Genomic DNA, 14,544 nt, shown 5'->3' on the forward strand with positions numbered 1-14,544 from the left:
AAAAAAAATTGAGGTGCGCTACAAAATAACTGGCCTGAACTCTTCAAAACTGTCAAGGTCAAACACCAGAAACTACTCTAACATTGTGTATCAACTACAATTTAAAAAAAGTCAATGTCATGAAGGACAAAGATGGACTGAAGAACTTAACTGCATCAAAGTAGACGAAGAGGCATGGAATTAAATGCCACCTGCGATTTCTGATCAGGTCCTGGACCAGAAAGAGTTTCTTTCTCTTTTGTTATAAAGGACATCACTGTGACAGTTGATAGAATTTAAATAAGGTCTGTAGATTGAATTATGGTATTGTATTGATGTTAATTTCCTAACTTCAAAATTGTACTGTCCTTATGTAAAGAGAATGTCCTTTTTTAAGGAAATTTACCCCCAAATTATGTAGACGTAAAGCAAAGTGTCTCTGTAATAGATTTTCAAGTGTTTTGTGAAAAAATACTAAGTGACAGAACGAGAATGATAAAAACAAATGTGATAAATTGTTAACATTTGGGTAGTCTGGGTTAATGACATAAGGGAAATATTTGTACTGTTCTTACAATTTTTTCACTATGTCTACAATTATTTAAACATAGAAAGTTCATTTAAAAAATTGTCAGGGTGCCTGGCTGGCTCAGTTGGTAGAGCCTGCAACTCTTGATCTTGGGGTGGTGAGTTTGAGGCCCACATTGGGCATAAAGCTTACTTTAAAAAAACAAAAAAAAACAAAACAAACACAAAACAAAATGCCTTCAAGACTTGTCTTCTGCACAGCTTCTTTGCTTTTTAAATTTTCAAAGGATATTACTTTTCAAATTTTACTGTGAGAGTAGCAAATACTTCTGTAGTGCTTACTGTGTGCCAGGCACTGTTATAAGCACTTATACACGTTTTAACCCACTTAATCCTCACAGCCACCTTGAAGATAGATGCTATTATTATTCCCTTTCCACAGATAAGGCACCTGAGGCCCAAAGAGGGTAAGAAAACTTGCCCAAGGTCCCAAAGAAAGGGGCAGAGCCTAGTCCCTCACTCTGCCCATCCCAGAACCGTTATATTCCGCTGCATCTATTATACCTGAGCTACAGAGTTGTGCTTTTTTAAGATTTTATTTTTAACTAATCTCTACATTCAACATGGGGCTTGAATTTACACCCCAAGATCAAGAGTCGTATGCTCTACGACTAAGCCAGCCAGGCATACCCTGAGCTATAGAGTCTTAAGTGTGACTGCTTTATTCTCCATTTCTATACTTTCAATTTCTTGGGAAAATTATGAAGAGTATAAATATGTGTATTAGAGTTTATTTTTCTCTAATTATGAGAATTTTGTGGGTGGTCTATGTCTCATGGCACATTTCAAATAGTTTTATCTGCTTATAGTACCGGGCCCTGTCTCAGCTGTCTCCGGGTATTAAGGAGGTAAGGAGACCTATGAAGTTAACTCTGTAACATGTAACAGGATATCCTTTTTTTGTTGACTTTGACATTTGCTTGGCCTTGTCAACCACCAACACTAAACAATATCACCAATACAAATATTTGAAACCTCGGGGCGCCTGGGTGGCTCAGTCGGTTAAGCGTCCGACTTCGGCTCAGGTCACGATCTCACGGTCCGTGAGTTCAAGCCCCGCGTCGGGCTCTGTGCTGACAGCTCAGAGCCTGGAGCCTGTTTCGGATTCTGTGTCTCCCTCTCTCTGACCCTCCCCTGTTCATGCTCTGTCTCTCCCTGTCTCAAAAATAAATAAAATGTTAAAAAAAAATTTAAAAAAAAACCAAAAAAACAAATATTTGAAACCTCAAAAGGCAGAGTATTTTCTTCACTACCCTTTGAGCACTCATGACTTGCCTATGTATTATTTTAGGTTACTTTGGCATCAGCTCTAACATTAGTGCATAATGGCAAACTTACTGCTACTTTTTTCAAAAGGGTTATCTCATATTTTACAAAATCAAAATCAAGAAGCCTTTTCTTTTAAATAGCACAATCAACACCTACAATCTTCATCGGAAGTACATTTTCATTAAAATGGACAGTCTCTAGTGGATAGGTCCCTAAAATTTCCTTTGCTTTTTTAAAATTTGTCTTACCACACAGGGGCATCTGGGTGGCCCAGTTGGTTGAGCGACTTCGGCTCAGGTCATAATCTCGTGATTCGTGGGTTCAAGTCCCGCATCAGGCTCTGGGCTGACAGCTCAGAGCCTGGAGCCTGCTTCCGATTCTGTGTCTCCCTCTCTCTCTCTGCCCCTCCCCCGCTCTTGCTCTGTGTCTCTCTCTCTCTCTCTCTCAAAAATAAATAAACATTAAAAATTTTTTAACAATTAAAAAAAAATAAAATTTGTCTTACCACACTAATCTCAGAAGCATGGCTTTGCTGACACCAGCACCTGGATGTTGTCAAGTGGACTTTGACATTCAGCCTGGAAAGATGCCAAAGGAACACAAACATGCCATTAAGCAGGCATGAGAGCCAGCCAAGAGCCCTGGTTAGTCAGCAGGCTCCGGGCTGGCAGTTACTAGTCATGTGACTTCGGGTGAGTCCCCTAACTTCTCTGAGGCTCATTTTTCCCATTAGAACACTGGGCATAAAACCCTTGCCCTGCCTGCCTCAATTATTACCACAGTAATCAAATTAAATAATGTATGTGATCGTTCATTGTAAAATTTTATATAAACTGAAATATGAAGTTCTTTGAAGACCATCAGGGGGCACCTGCGTGGCTCAGTCGGTTGAGCCTCTGCCTGTTGACTTCGGCTCAGGTCGTGATCTCATGGTTTGTGGGTTCAAGCCCCACATCGGGCTCTGCACTGACAGCATAGAGCATGCTTGGGATTCTCTCTCTCTTCCTCTCTCTGCTCCTCCCCTGCTCACACTGTCTGTCCCTCTCTCTCTCAAAATAAATAAATAAACTTAAAAAAAATCAAGATGGTTGGAAATTAAAAAAAAAAAAAAAGACTAAACAGGACAGCAGAGTAGGCTGATAAAATGAATGGGCTTAATTAAAAGTTTGTCAGGAGGTGGAAGCAGGTCCCCAAAGGTGATCCCAATGAGCCACTCCTGGTATTCAAAGGGAAGTATAGTTCCCTTCCTTAGAATCGGGTGGCCCTGCAACTCTTTTCTTACCAACAGAATGTCACAGAAGTGATACTATGTAATTTCCAATGCTAGGTACTAAAAAGTTGTGCAGAGTTAGCCTGGGTCTCTTGGAACACACACTGTAAGGCAAGCACATTTCTATGTGAAAAACTCAAATACTCTAAGATGCCATGCTGTAAGGAAGCCCAAGCTAGCCAGGTAGAGAGGGGTAGAGGAGGAAAAAGATCTCTTCTCCCTCTACTCATCTTAGGTTCAATGGCTGGGACCCTGTAAATTAGAGTGATAACAGACAGGTTAAGAAGACAAAAACAAATAGAAGTTTATTAATGTGTATACTACACATACACATGGGAGCCCTCAGAGATGAGTAACTCAAAGGTGTGGTTAGAATTTGGGCTTAGGTAGCATGTTAACAAAACAGCAGTGCAATTTCAGAGAAGTGACAACACCAAGGCAAAGGACTAGGCCTTTCTAGGCCAGCAAATCATAAAAAGGCAAATACGTGAGGGAGCTCACGTAAGATAAGGGCTAGTTAGTACAGTCAGTTATGTGGATTTCTTCAGCGTCATCTCCAGGCTGACCAGGGTCTAGGGTTGTATTCAGTGATTAACTTCTGTCCTTCCTGGGAGAGAAGGAAGGGGGAACACCTTCACAAATTTATGCCCTGTTTTTAGGCAAATAGGGGGAAGGTAGAGAGCTCCACTTGGATTTGCTTCTTAAGTGTCCACAGCTCAAGATGATCTTTATACCGAAGTGGCATATTTTAGGGTAGCATATTCTGAGCTGGAGAATATTCTCCATATTCTGAGGAGCATATTCTGAGGTGGAGAGAGAGCAAGCGAGAGAGAGACAGAATATTACTCAGCCAGGCCCTGTTTCTTCCAGCCATCCCAGCTGCACCATCAGCTATGTGAATAAAAAAAACCCATCTGGGGCAAGGATGCCTGGGTGGCTCAGTCAGTTAAGCATCCGACTTCAACTCCGGTCATAATCTCATGATTTGTGAGCTCAAGCCCTGCATTGGCTCTGTGCTGACAGCTCAGAGTCTGTGTCTCCCTCTCTCTCTGCCCCTTCCCCCTTGCGCTGTCTCTCTCTCTCTGTCTCTCTCTCTCTCTCAAAATAAACAAACAAACATTTAAATTAAAAAAAAACAACATCTGGGACATCCAACCCAAACTAGCTGCTCTCTGACTGCAACCACATGACAGACCCCAAGTGGAAAACACCGGCTGAGCCCAGTGAGCCACAGAACTGTGAGAGAGAATAAACTGTTGTTTTAAGCCACTTTTTTGGGGTGATCTGTTATGCAGCAATTGATAACTGAAATATAGAATAATTTTGTTTTTTCTTTTCATGGAAGGCTTATTGAGTCAATTAGTGTAGAATTTCATGAGGCATTTAGGAAGAAGTCACTGGTGTATATCAGGACCTATTTCAGTTGATTTGCTCTCTCTTGCCAAAGGTACAGTGTTCTAGAAAGTGCATTTCAAGGAGGCACTGAGAAGAAAATGACTGGTGAGTCAATGCCAGAATAGTAGAAGAAGGAGGGAAAACATTCTCTACTGTCAGGCTACATTTCTGTTGCTCTCATAAATGACTGCTCTGGACAATTGCACAAGTTATGTTTCTTCAAAGGATAGGTTTATTTTTCTTTTTCTTAGGATGTACTCAAATTCTCCTGTGGCTTAATTTGTGGCCAGTTAGAACTGCTTTAATTACCTTTTTTGTTAAAGTCAGGTTTGTTGAGGTATCATTTATATACAGCAAAATTCACACATTTTAGGTGTACAAGTTTTTAAGTTTTGATAACTGTGAAAAGCTACAACCTCCACCAGAGTCAAGATATATAATATTTCAATAAGTTCAAAAGGTTCCGTCATATTCTGTCATACTCAGTCATCTCCTCCCAGCTCCACCTCGAGGTAATGTTTTTTTTTTTTACCATTGTTACTTTATTTTTTTCTTTGTGATTTAAATTTTAGTTGACATACAGTGCAATATTGGTTTCAGGAGTAGAATTCAGTGATTCACCACTTACATACAACACTCAGTGCTCATCACAAGTGCCTTCCTTAGTACCCATCACCCATCTAGCCCATCCCCCAACCACCTCTCTCCATCAACCCTTAATTTGTTCTCTATTGTTAAGAGTCTCTTATGGTTTGTTTCTCTCTGTTCTCTTCCCTCCCCCCCCTCCCCCCGTGCGTTCATCTGTTTTAGTTCTTAAATTCCACATAGGAGTGAAATCACACCGCGTTTGTCTTTCTCTGATTGACCTATTTCGCTTAGCATAATACATTCTAGTTCCATCCGCATCGTTGCGAATGACATAATTTCATTCTTTTTGATAGCTGAGTAATATATCATTGTACACACTGCATCTTCTTTATCTATTCATCAGTCGATGGATATTTGGGCTCTCTACATAGATGGGCTGCTGCTGATGCTGTCAACAGTGGGGTGCACGTACCCCTTCGAATCTGTATTTTTGTACCCTTTGAGTAAATACCTGATAGTGCAATTGCCGGATCATAGGGCAGTTCGATTTTTGGTTTTTTGAGAAACCTCCATCCTGTTCTCCAGCGTGACTGCGACTCCTGGTAACTTTCGATCTGATTTCTGTCCCTAGAGCTTTGTCTTCTTCACATTGTTATATAAGTGGAATCATACAGTGCGGTCTCTTTGATCTGACTCTGTTCACACAGCATAATGACTCTGATGTTCCTGCAAAGTAATAATCTGACTAGTTGCTTTAATGCTGCACCAATTACAACACTTTTTCTTTATGTGCATTTTAAGTGTATACAGAGCTATGAACAGCTAAATATGCCACAGGGTCATTGCAGCATATCTCAAAGTTTTGTCTGCAGACCAGCACCAGAATCACCTGAGGTGCTGAATCTCAGATTCAGATCTTCTGAGCTACTCAGTAATGTATATCAGTAAGTGCCTCCACGTGACTTTTATGCGTGAGTAAAATCCTAAACTGTCAAGTATTCCAAAATGAACAAGAATATCAGAGTTAACTGGCTCTGAATTTGAATCTAGCTCTGCCATTGACTAGCTGCAGAAAGTTGGGCAAATTACTTAAACTCTCCGCACCTTTTTTTTTTCCTTTGCACTTGGAAATTATTTATTCACCGAATGTGAGCATCAATTATATGACAGGCATGGTTCTAGGAACTGGGATTGCAGCAGTGACTAAGACAAAGTCCATTCCTTCATGGAACACACATTCTGTCAGAGTGAGATAGTAAGCATTTAAGCATATAAATATGGGATAAATTTCACTTAGTGATACTCTGTAGAAAATGAAACAAGGTTTTGACATAGAGGGTATGCCACAAAGAAACTCAAAAATACATTTAAATAACATGGAAGTGGTTCCCCCCTCCCCTTTCTTTGTGACTGTCTGGAGGAGGTGGGTAAGGACAGAGGTAGGATGGCTGTCATCCTCATCTCCGAAATCCTTCATCTCTCCATCCCCTAGCTGCTTCAGCTCCTATCATCTGGCCTATATTCCAATTAGGAGGAAGGAGAAAAAGGTTGTGGGGAATTTGTGCCCGTTTTTAAGGGCACATCACCTCTACTCACATTCTATTGATTAGATGCAGACATACCTGCCTGCAAGGGAGGCTGGGAAATGAGGTCTCTGCTGTGGCCATGTGTTGAGCTTAAAGCTCCAGAGGAAGAAGCAAACGGGGACTGGTAGACAGCAGTAATCCCTGCCAGAGAGTGTGACTGGATGGCACAGGAGGCTACGGAAGTCAAAGAAGGCCTCTTTTGGAAAGTGACAGTTGAAGGAGTCAGAGAGTTGAGCAAGGCTGAATTTCAATCCCTGCTTGTGACCTTCAGCCCGGTACTCTCATACAGGTCACAGCCTATCTGCCCCAATGAAGGAGGTTAAGGAATGTACAGGATGGATAGTGCAGTAGAGTTGACTAGGATCAGGATAATTGGGACAGGATATACCTCCAGAGAAGCTGTGAATCTGAGATGGCGGTTTCAGTCCCCTTTGTCAACCTTAAAAGAAAAAAAAAAAGTTAGGGTTATTATAAGAAATTGGAAAAAGGATGAAGTAACTATTAAATGTGACTTGGGGGTCCCTGGGTGGCTCAGTCGGTTAAACGCCCAACTTCGGCTTAGGCCATGATCTCGCGATTTGTGAGTTGGAGCCCCGAATCAGACTCTGTGCTGACAGCTCAGAGCCTGAAGCCTGCTTTGGATTCCGTGTCTCCCTCTTTCTGCCCCTCCCCCGCCTCTCAAAAATAAATAAACATTAAAAAAAAAATTTAATGTGATTTTAATGGACTATTACACTCATGGATGGATTTTCAACCAGATATCAAGTGATATCAAATTAAGTATACTCTCTTGATAATATTCTATGTCTTGATCTGGGTGGTGGTTCACATGGGCAAATTCATTCTGAGATAATTCATGAAGCACTTTTTCCTCAACATGTTTATGATTTGTGCACGCTTCTGTATTTCAGCTTACAAAAAATTTGCCACCAATCTTGATTCTTTTTTGAAGTTGTGGGGGGAAAGATAGTGTCAGCATTCAACTGCCCATGTGTAACTCTAAGCTAGAGGTTCCTGGGTGCCTGGGTGGCCCAGCTGGTTAAGCATCTGATTCTTAATTTCAGCTCAGGTCATGATCTCACAGGTTCCTGGGTTCCAGCTCTGAGTTGGGCTCAGCACCCATAGCACTGGCAGCGCAGAGCCTGCTTAGGATTCTCCCTCCCTCTCTCTCTCTCTCTCTCTCTCTGCCCCTGGAGTGTGTGCACAAGCTTTCTCTCTATCTTTCTCAACATAAATAAATAGGGGCACCTGGATGGTTCAGCCAGTTGAGCCACCGACTCTTGGTTTCAGCTCAGGTCATGATCTCACGGGCTTGTGAATTTAAGACCCTGGTTGGGGGTCTGCGTTGACGGTGCAGAGCCTCCTTAAGATTCTCTCTCTGATCCTCCCTCTCAAAAATAAAATAAAATATAAATTTTTAATTAAAAAAATATGGGCACCTGGGTGGCTCAGTCGGTTAAGCCTCCAACTTCGGCTTAAGTCACAATCTCACAGCTGGAGCCCCGCATCTGGCTCTGTGCTGACAGCTCAGAACCTGGAGCCTTCAGATTCTGTATCTCCCTCTCTCTCTCCCCTCCCCCGCTTATGCTCTGTCTGTCTCTCTCTCTCTCTCTCAAATATAAACATTAAAATTTTTTTAATTGAAAAAAATGATAAACTTAAACATTAAGCCAGAGGTTCCCATGTGACCTATTAGCTGGCATCTTCCCAGAGGGTTTATGCTCACGCACTTCCAGGTTTGATCACCGCTCATCCACTGTTCACTGCCTTCACGAAGGGCAGGAAAAAGTCAAGCCTTTCTCTTGCAGATTTCTATCCGTAAAACCATTTTTGAAAAGACGAAACATGTATGTCTCACGTGTCTTGACTCTACATCAAGAACAGTGCCTGAAAAGAAATACTAATTTATCGGGCAGCGTGTCCTATGGTAATTTTTCTTTTTTAACCTTGGTGGCTACAGATCATCTAGAGGATGTGATAAACGCTGTGGATCCTCTCCCCCAAAACCGCCCAGTAAGGTCAGTTCTCCGCCTCCTTTTACTGGCCCCCACAGTAGCATTTGCACAGTAACTGCCCCCCCCCCCCCACCTCCACACCCTCCCTCCTCCATCTGGGTCCTGCCTCAACCAGCTTATCTTAGCTGAACTCAGGCATCGATTTTACCTCCTCGACTAGAATCGCCTGGAAGCAGCGCACGCAACGTGGCCGCCCGCGGGCGAGTCCGGAACGCAGTTACCCGCCCCTGTTGCCCACCGGAACCGGAAGAGAAGGAACGCGCCAGGCTGGGGAACGGAAGAGAGGGCGAGGGATGTGTTTAGCAGAGGGACCCGCCACTCCGTTGTGTGTACGGTTGTGTTTGCTTCTCGGCGATGTTTCCAAGAGTCTCCGCGATCATACCTCTTCGCCTCCTCTCCCCCTTCCCTTTATGCCCTGGAGGCTCAGAGGCACCGGCGGCTGCGATTGTGCGACTCGGTGCTCCGCACGGAACGGTCAGGTACCGCATTTCGGCGCTGTGGGCCCCGCAGGTCTTCAGGCAACCCCTGGCCTCCCGCCGGTGTATTCAGTGATCTTTCTCCTGGGGTCGATGTTACTACTCGCGAGGTCCTAAAAGCCGTTGCTTTACATCTGAGGAAAGGGAAATCCCAGAAAGGTAAAATGACTTGCCCAAGGTCATATGTGAATGAGAAACAGAGCTACGGATACGTGCATGGTCTGTCCTGTGCTCTCTACTACGTACCGCGCCTCGTACCTCTTGACACTTCTCCCCTCATTCAATCCAGCCTCCAGAAGTAAAGTTGTCTTATTTTATTTTATTACTTGCCGAGAGTATAGTGGTCTCATTCCAGCCTCCATTTATCCTCTGGTTCATTATTGAAAGTATTTACAATGTACCAATACTGCTGTTAAGTCCCTAATAAAAACGATCCTGCCATCACGGAGCTTATGGTTCCACCAGGCAGGCAATTCAAGTACAGTGGAGTAAAGCTGAGATGGTGTAGGTAACACAGACTGCTTTATTAATACAAGTAACCGCTGGGTGAGCAAGTCGGGACAGCTAACCATTGTAGGAAAGAAAGGTTCAGAGTATCCTTTCTGGAAAAGAAATCTGATAAACTGTGGAGGGGAACTAAGGGTTGGAGCTAGCCAGGCAACAGAGGCTAGTTATGCATACTTTATGTTGGTATTTCTTCTCTGAGAACTCTCATCATGATGAAAACTTAATTTTACTGCATTATAGTCCCTGCAGAACGATTTGGGGCCAGTCTGGTTAAGTGCAGCTCTAAGCAAGTTCGTAGCAGTGGGGATGGAAAGTAACAGCTGGATGGAGGAGAAAAATTGCACAGGTAGAATTGGTATGATGTGACATATGAGGAAATAAGGGTAAGGTAGTGAAAAGATTTCAGCTGGCTGCCTTGGAGGATTAGGGTACCATTAACGTTAACAGAAGAATGAGGAGCAGCTTTGAGAAGCCTTTTTAAAATACGTCACGGTTTTGAAAATACAAAATATCTACTATGGGAAGGAGCCCCTTCGGCACAGAAGGGTGAAAAATGGAAAGTCAGTAGGAGAGGGGACTCTTGAAGGTGGATTTGGATGTGTTGGATTTGAAGTGCTATGGAGGGGCGCCCGCGTGGCACAGTCGGTTAAGCGCCCGACTCTGGGTTTCAGCTCGGGTCACGATCTCACTCTTCGCCCGCATTGGGCTCTGTGCTGGCAGCACGAAGCCTGCTCCGGATTCTCTCTCTCCCTCTGTCCCTGCCCCTCCCCCACTTGCGCTGTCTCTGTCTCTCTCAAAATAAATAAACTTAAACAACTTTTTCTTTTCTTAAATGAAGTGCTGAGGAGATGGAGGCTCTCAGCAGAAACAAGCCCAAGTGGGAGGTTACGACTGGAGTTTTATTATTTTAGTGTTATGAAGTTAGCTGCCTGTACCTGAGTTTCCTGTAATAAACACAGATTACTTTCTGTAGCCTTGTAACAGCCTTGGAAGGAAACATTGAAGGAGGGAGGTTATATGTGAGATTCATTCTCCTGATTGACACCTTTCTGTTATAACACCTTTAATGTTAATTTAACTTGTACATACAAAATAATAGAGCATTTTCCTAAATTGAATTGTAGCACATGGTGAATGATATTATGATGAAGGTCCTGTGTACTGATTATGAGGATGCTAGTTATGTGCCTGGTTTTGCATTCTAGTTGTTAAGTGCCTGATTTGATAGCCTCTGTCATTTTTTTTTAATTTATTTATTTTGAGAGAGAGAGAGCATCATGGGAGCGGGAAAGGGGCAGAGAGAGAGAGGGAGAGAGAGAATCCCAAGCAGGCTCTGTGCTGCCAGCACTGAGCTGACGTGGGGCTCGATCTCATGAACTCCTGAGATCATGACCTAAGCCAAAATCAAGAGTCGGACGCTTAACTGACTGAGCCACCCACACACCTGAGCCTCTGGCATACATGCGTGTATTTGTGTGTGTGTGTGTGTGTGTGTGTGTACTTATACACACACACACACACACACACACACACACATATATAAAAGAGGCTTTGTGCCCAACGTGGGGCTTGAACTCACGACTCTGAGATCAAGAGTTGCATGCTTCACCAGCTGAGCCAGCCAGGCGCCCCACCTCTGAAATTTTTATAAGCAGGATCAGATAATTTGGTTCCACATTTTTGGAAATAGCCATTTTGTCTTTCATTAAAAGGTCCCTAGCCTGGTACTCGCATTTGCAAGCTTTGAGAACTTGGTATAATAAGTAACCCAGGGTCTGATGTAGGGTCTTGAGATGAGTTATATCAGAATCACCTGGCATCTTGGTTAAATGCAGGCATGTCCTTGGGCCCCATTTCAAACTTAGCAACTAAGAATCTCAAGAATATGTTTTAAATAAGCTCCCTATGTAATTCATATGATCCCTAAAGGTTAAGAGCCACTGATTTAACATCTTTGAATGTTAAGTTTCTTCTATAATACAGTTTCTTCTTCTATAATACAAATAGTAAAACCGGTCCTATAAGATTGTAGGGATTAAATGACATACGTAGCATAGCTCCTCCAATGTGGTCCTCTGATGGGCAGCATCAGCGTTACTTGAAACTTGTTAGAAATGCAAACTCTGAGTCCCTCTTCAAAGCTACTGAATCAGTTCCTTGGTTGGACCACAGAACCTGTTTTTTAAAAGTCACTTAGGTAACTCTTAAGCATATTGAAGTTTGAGAAACAGTGTTCTAACCTGTTATTTTCATAAAGATAGGGACCATGAAATTCTTATTTACTAATGTATCACCAGTGTGTAGGGTAGCGCTCGGCACAAAGTAGATGCTCATTGTGTTTAATGAATGACTTTTCATACGTTATACTCTCTTAATCTAACACATTGATTAGTTTTTAAAGTTCTTCAGTATCAAGTATCAAAAGGTTTTTAACATCACAAAATAAAATTAGCTATTTGGGTTACTTAGATTTGGCAAATCTTTTGCACGAATTTGAAATAGATGTAATCATTTGTGTTGTTCTTTTTCACAAATGTATCTAATGAAGAAAGCAGAAAGTAGCCACTGAATATCCTTTTTTTGTTCCATTTTAGCTTAGTTTACAAATGGTGATTGGTTAAATGACACGCAGCTCAGGGAGATAGTTAATCAGATTAGAATAATACCCAGACATGGCTTTTGTTTTATTTTTTAAGTTTATTTTACTTATTTTGAGAGAGAGAGAGACAGAGAGAAAATGGGAGGGACAGAGAGAGAATCCCAAGTAGGCTTCACACTGCAGCGTGGAGCCTGACGTGGGGCTCGAACTCAACAACCATGAAATCATGACCTGAGCCAAAATCAATACTCGGCCACTTAATTGACTGAGCCACCCAGGCGCCCCTTTCATTTTTTTATTTTTAAACAATTATTTATTCTTGAGAGAGAGAGAACACACATGTGGGGGGGAGTGGAGGGAGGGAGGGGGTGCAGAGAGAGAAAGAGAGAATCCCAAGCACACTTCTGCATTGTGGAGCCCAATGCAGGGGAGATCATAACCTCAGCTGAAATCCAGAGGTGGACTTAACCAACTGAGCCACCCAGGAGCCCCTATCCAGACATGTTTTTTAAAGAAAGTAACCTTTCTTTGTTAATAGAAATGTTTATAGCTTTCAAAGAGGTATTATTATATCATGTTAAGGACATGGCAGTCAGTCAGTTTGGGGTTTGAAAATAATAAATTGAAATTTACTAACCCTGTCAGTGTTTTGCAACCTTTTTTTTTTAAATGTTAGTTCCTGTCTTTTGTTAACCTGTAAACAATTACTTGTTTTTGATTTGTTGAAGCCATAGGTCAGACAGCATATGTCACAATATCTGTCAAAGTGACTAGCCACATTCATCTGAAGGGCATTCCTGACAAAGGCAACTGATTTGCCATTTTCGTCCACGTAATAGTATTTCAGGACAGCTACCTTAACCTTCTTTCTCTTATGCTTATTCTTCTGGGAGTGGTATAAGACTTCTTCCTTTTCTTAACACCGCCATGAAGTCTTAACACAAGATGAAGGGTAGACTCCTTTTGAATGTTGTGACAGGCCCGGTATATCCATCTTCCAGTTGCCCGCCAGTGGAGATCGGTCTCCACTGATCAAGAGGAATTCCTCCCTTATCCTGGATCTTGGCCTTTCCATTTTCTCTTCTTTTTGAGGGATCAGCCTGGAGAGTGATGGTCTTCCCCATAAGGGTTTTCACAAAAATCTGCAGCTCGGCGGTCGTTCCGCTGCCAAGAGCGGATCAGAAAGTTGCGACCTTTTTTAATGTCATGGAACAAATAGACAATGATCTTTGTATCAAACCCTGAGGTAAATGGAGGGAGGCAACAGTTAGGTGCACCAGCAGCCCAGGCCTCCCTCAGCTACCGCAAGGACAAGGTGATCAATCGGTATCTCAGCACATCTGTACCCATTTGTGACTCACCAGCGTGTCTTGGGTCTTAGTGAGCTTTAAGCTACATGACCTTGGGTAAATCGCTTCACTTCTCTGGTTTCCAGTTTCCTTATCTTTAGAATGGGGATAATACTTGCCGTATGGAGTTGATGTGGGTATGAGAAAATGTACATAAAACATGTTGCACCAGACTAGGCACATATTCTGTATTCAATAAATGTTAAAATTGCTTCATTATGGTTGCTGACAATAATAATAAAAAGCAAAAGGGAAGGGTTCAAATTGGAAAAATTTTAAAACAGAAGCAGTGGTTTTGAGTCACTTTATTATTTTGCATTGTATTTTTCATTTTTTTCTTTAATACATCTTTCTAGGACAAAAAATGAAGTCCACCGATATTTTGGCACGAACAACGTGATCTGTAACAAGAAAGATGAGCAGTCTGCTCCAACACGTGATATGTCCAAGGAAACAGAGACCCAAGAGAGTGTGAAGGAGAACACAAAAAAAGACTTGTTAGGTATTATTAAGGGCATGCGAGTTGAATTAAGCACAGCCAAAGTACAAACAACAAGGCCACCCAATAGAAGACAACTTAAGAGTATAGAGGCTACAACTGGCAGGCTTCACAAAGTTCCGGAAGATGCCCCAAAAAAGAGGTAAATTGAATGGAATTTCAACTGCGTTGAAAGTACTTTTTGAAACTCCTTTTTCTTTTAGAAAGGAATTTTAAATTGGAGGATCTGGGAGATACTGCATGAAGATTATCAGTTTGTCAACACGGAGACTTTAATACTTCCTTGAAAGATACTATTACCCTTCTGTATTTAAATAGGAAGGGAACATGTGCATACAATCCAGAGAGGAAAAAGTAGAGATCTAATTGAGAATTCCACATATTCTTTTACATATTAATCAGTGTTATTAACTGTCACTTAATT

General features: G+C 42.2%; 2 protein-coding genes and 1 pseudogene across 5 annotated transcripts in view; 1 reads left to right on the top strand and 2 right to left on the bottom strand.

Moving 5' to 3' along the window:
* The window catches only part of SLC25A15 (solute carrier family 25 member 15), a 69,585-nt gene extending 62,488 nt beyond the window's left edge, over positions 1-7,097 (bottom strand). The window contains exons 1-2 of one of the 2 annotated variants that reach the window (XM_078434082.1): positions 7,064-7,092; positions 2,342-2,414 (exon numbers count right to left, since the gene is read on the bottom strand). The gene's annotated coding sequence lies outside the window, so the exon portion shown is untranslated. Of the gene's footprint in view, positions 1-2,341; positions 2,415-7,063 lie in introns of both variants that reach the window. The other variant, XM_060637281.2, reaches the window with a different exon arrangement.
* A 1,845-nt stretch (positions 7,098-8,942) lies between these two features.
* Positions 8,943-14,544, top strand: part of MRPS31 (mitochondrial ribosomal protein S31) — a 32,132-nt gene continuing 26,530 nt past the window's right edge. The window contains exons 1-2 of one of the 3 annotated variants that reach the window (XM_060637278.2): positions 8,943-9,169; positions 13,978-14,262. In XM_060637278.2, coding sequence (XP_060493261.1) covers positions 9,045-9,169; positions 13,978-14,262 — 410 coding nt within the window. In that variant the 5' untranslated portion in view covers positions 8,943-9,044. Of the gene's footprint in view, positions 9,170-9,209; positions 9,326-13,977; positions 14,263-14,544 lie in introns of those variants that run through there. The other 2 variants (XM_060637277.3, XM_078434081.2) reach the window with 2 other exon arrangements.
* On the bottom strand, positions 9,266-13,450 carry LOC132682422 (ubiquitin-ribosomal protein eS31 fusion protein pseudogene; annotated as a pseudogene).

Source organism: Panthera onca, chromosome A1 (genome assembly GCF_046562875.1).
Source record: "Panthera onca isolate mPanOnc1 chromosome A1, mPanOnc1 haplotype 2, whole genome shotgun sequence".
Classification (NCBI taxonomy): domain Eukaryota; kingdom Metazoa; phylum Chordata; class Mammalia; order Carnivora; family Felidae; genus Panthera; species Panthera onca.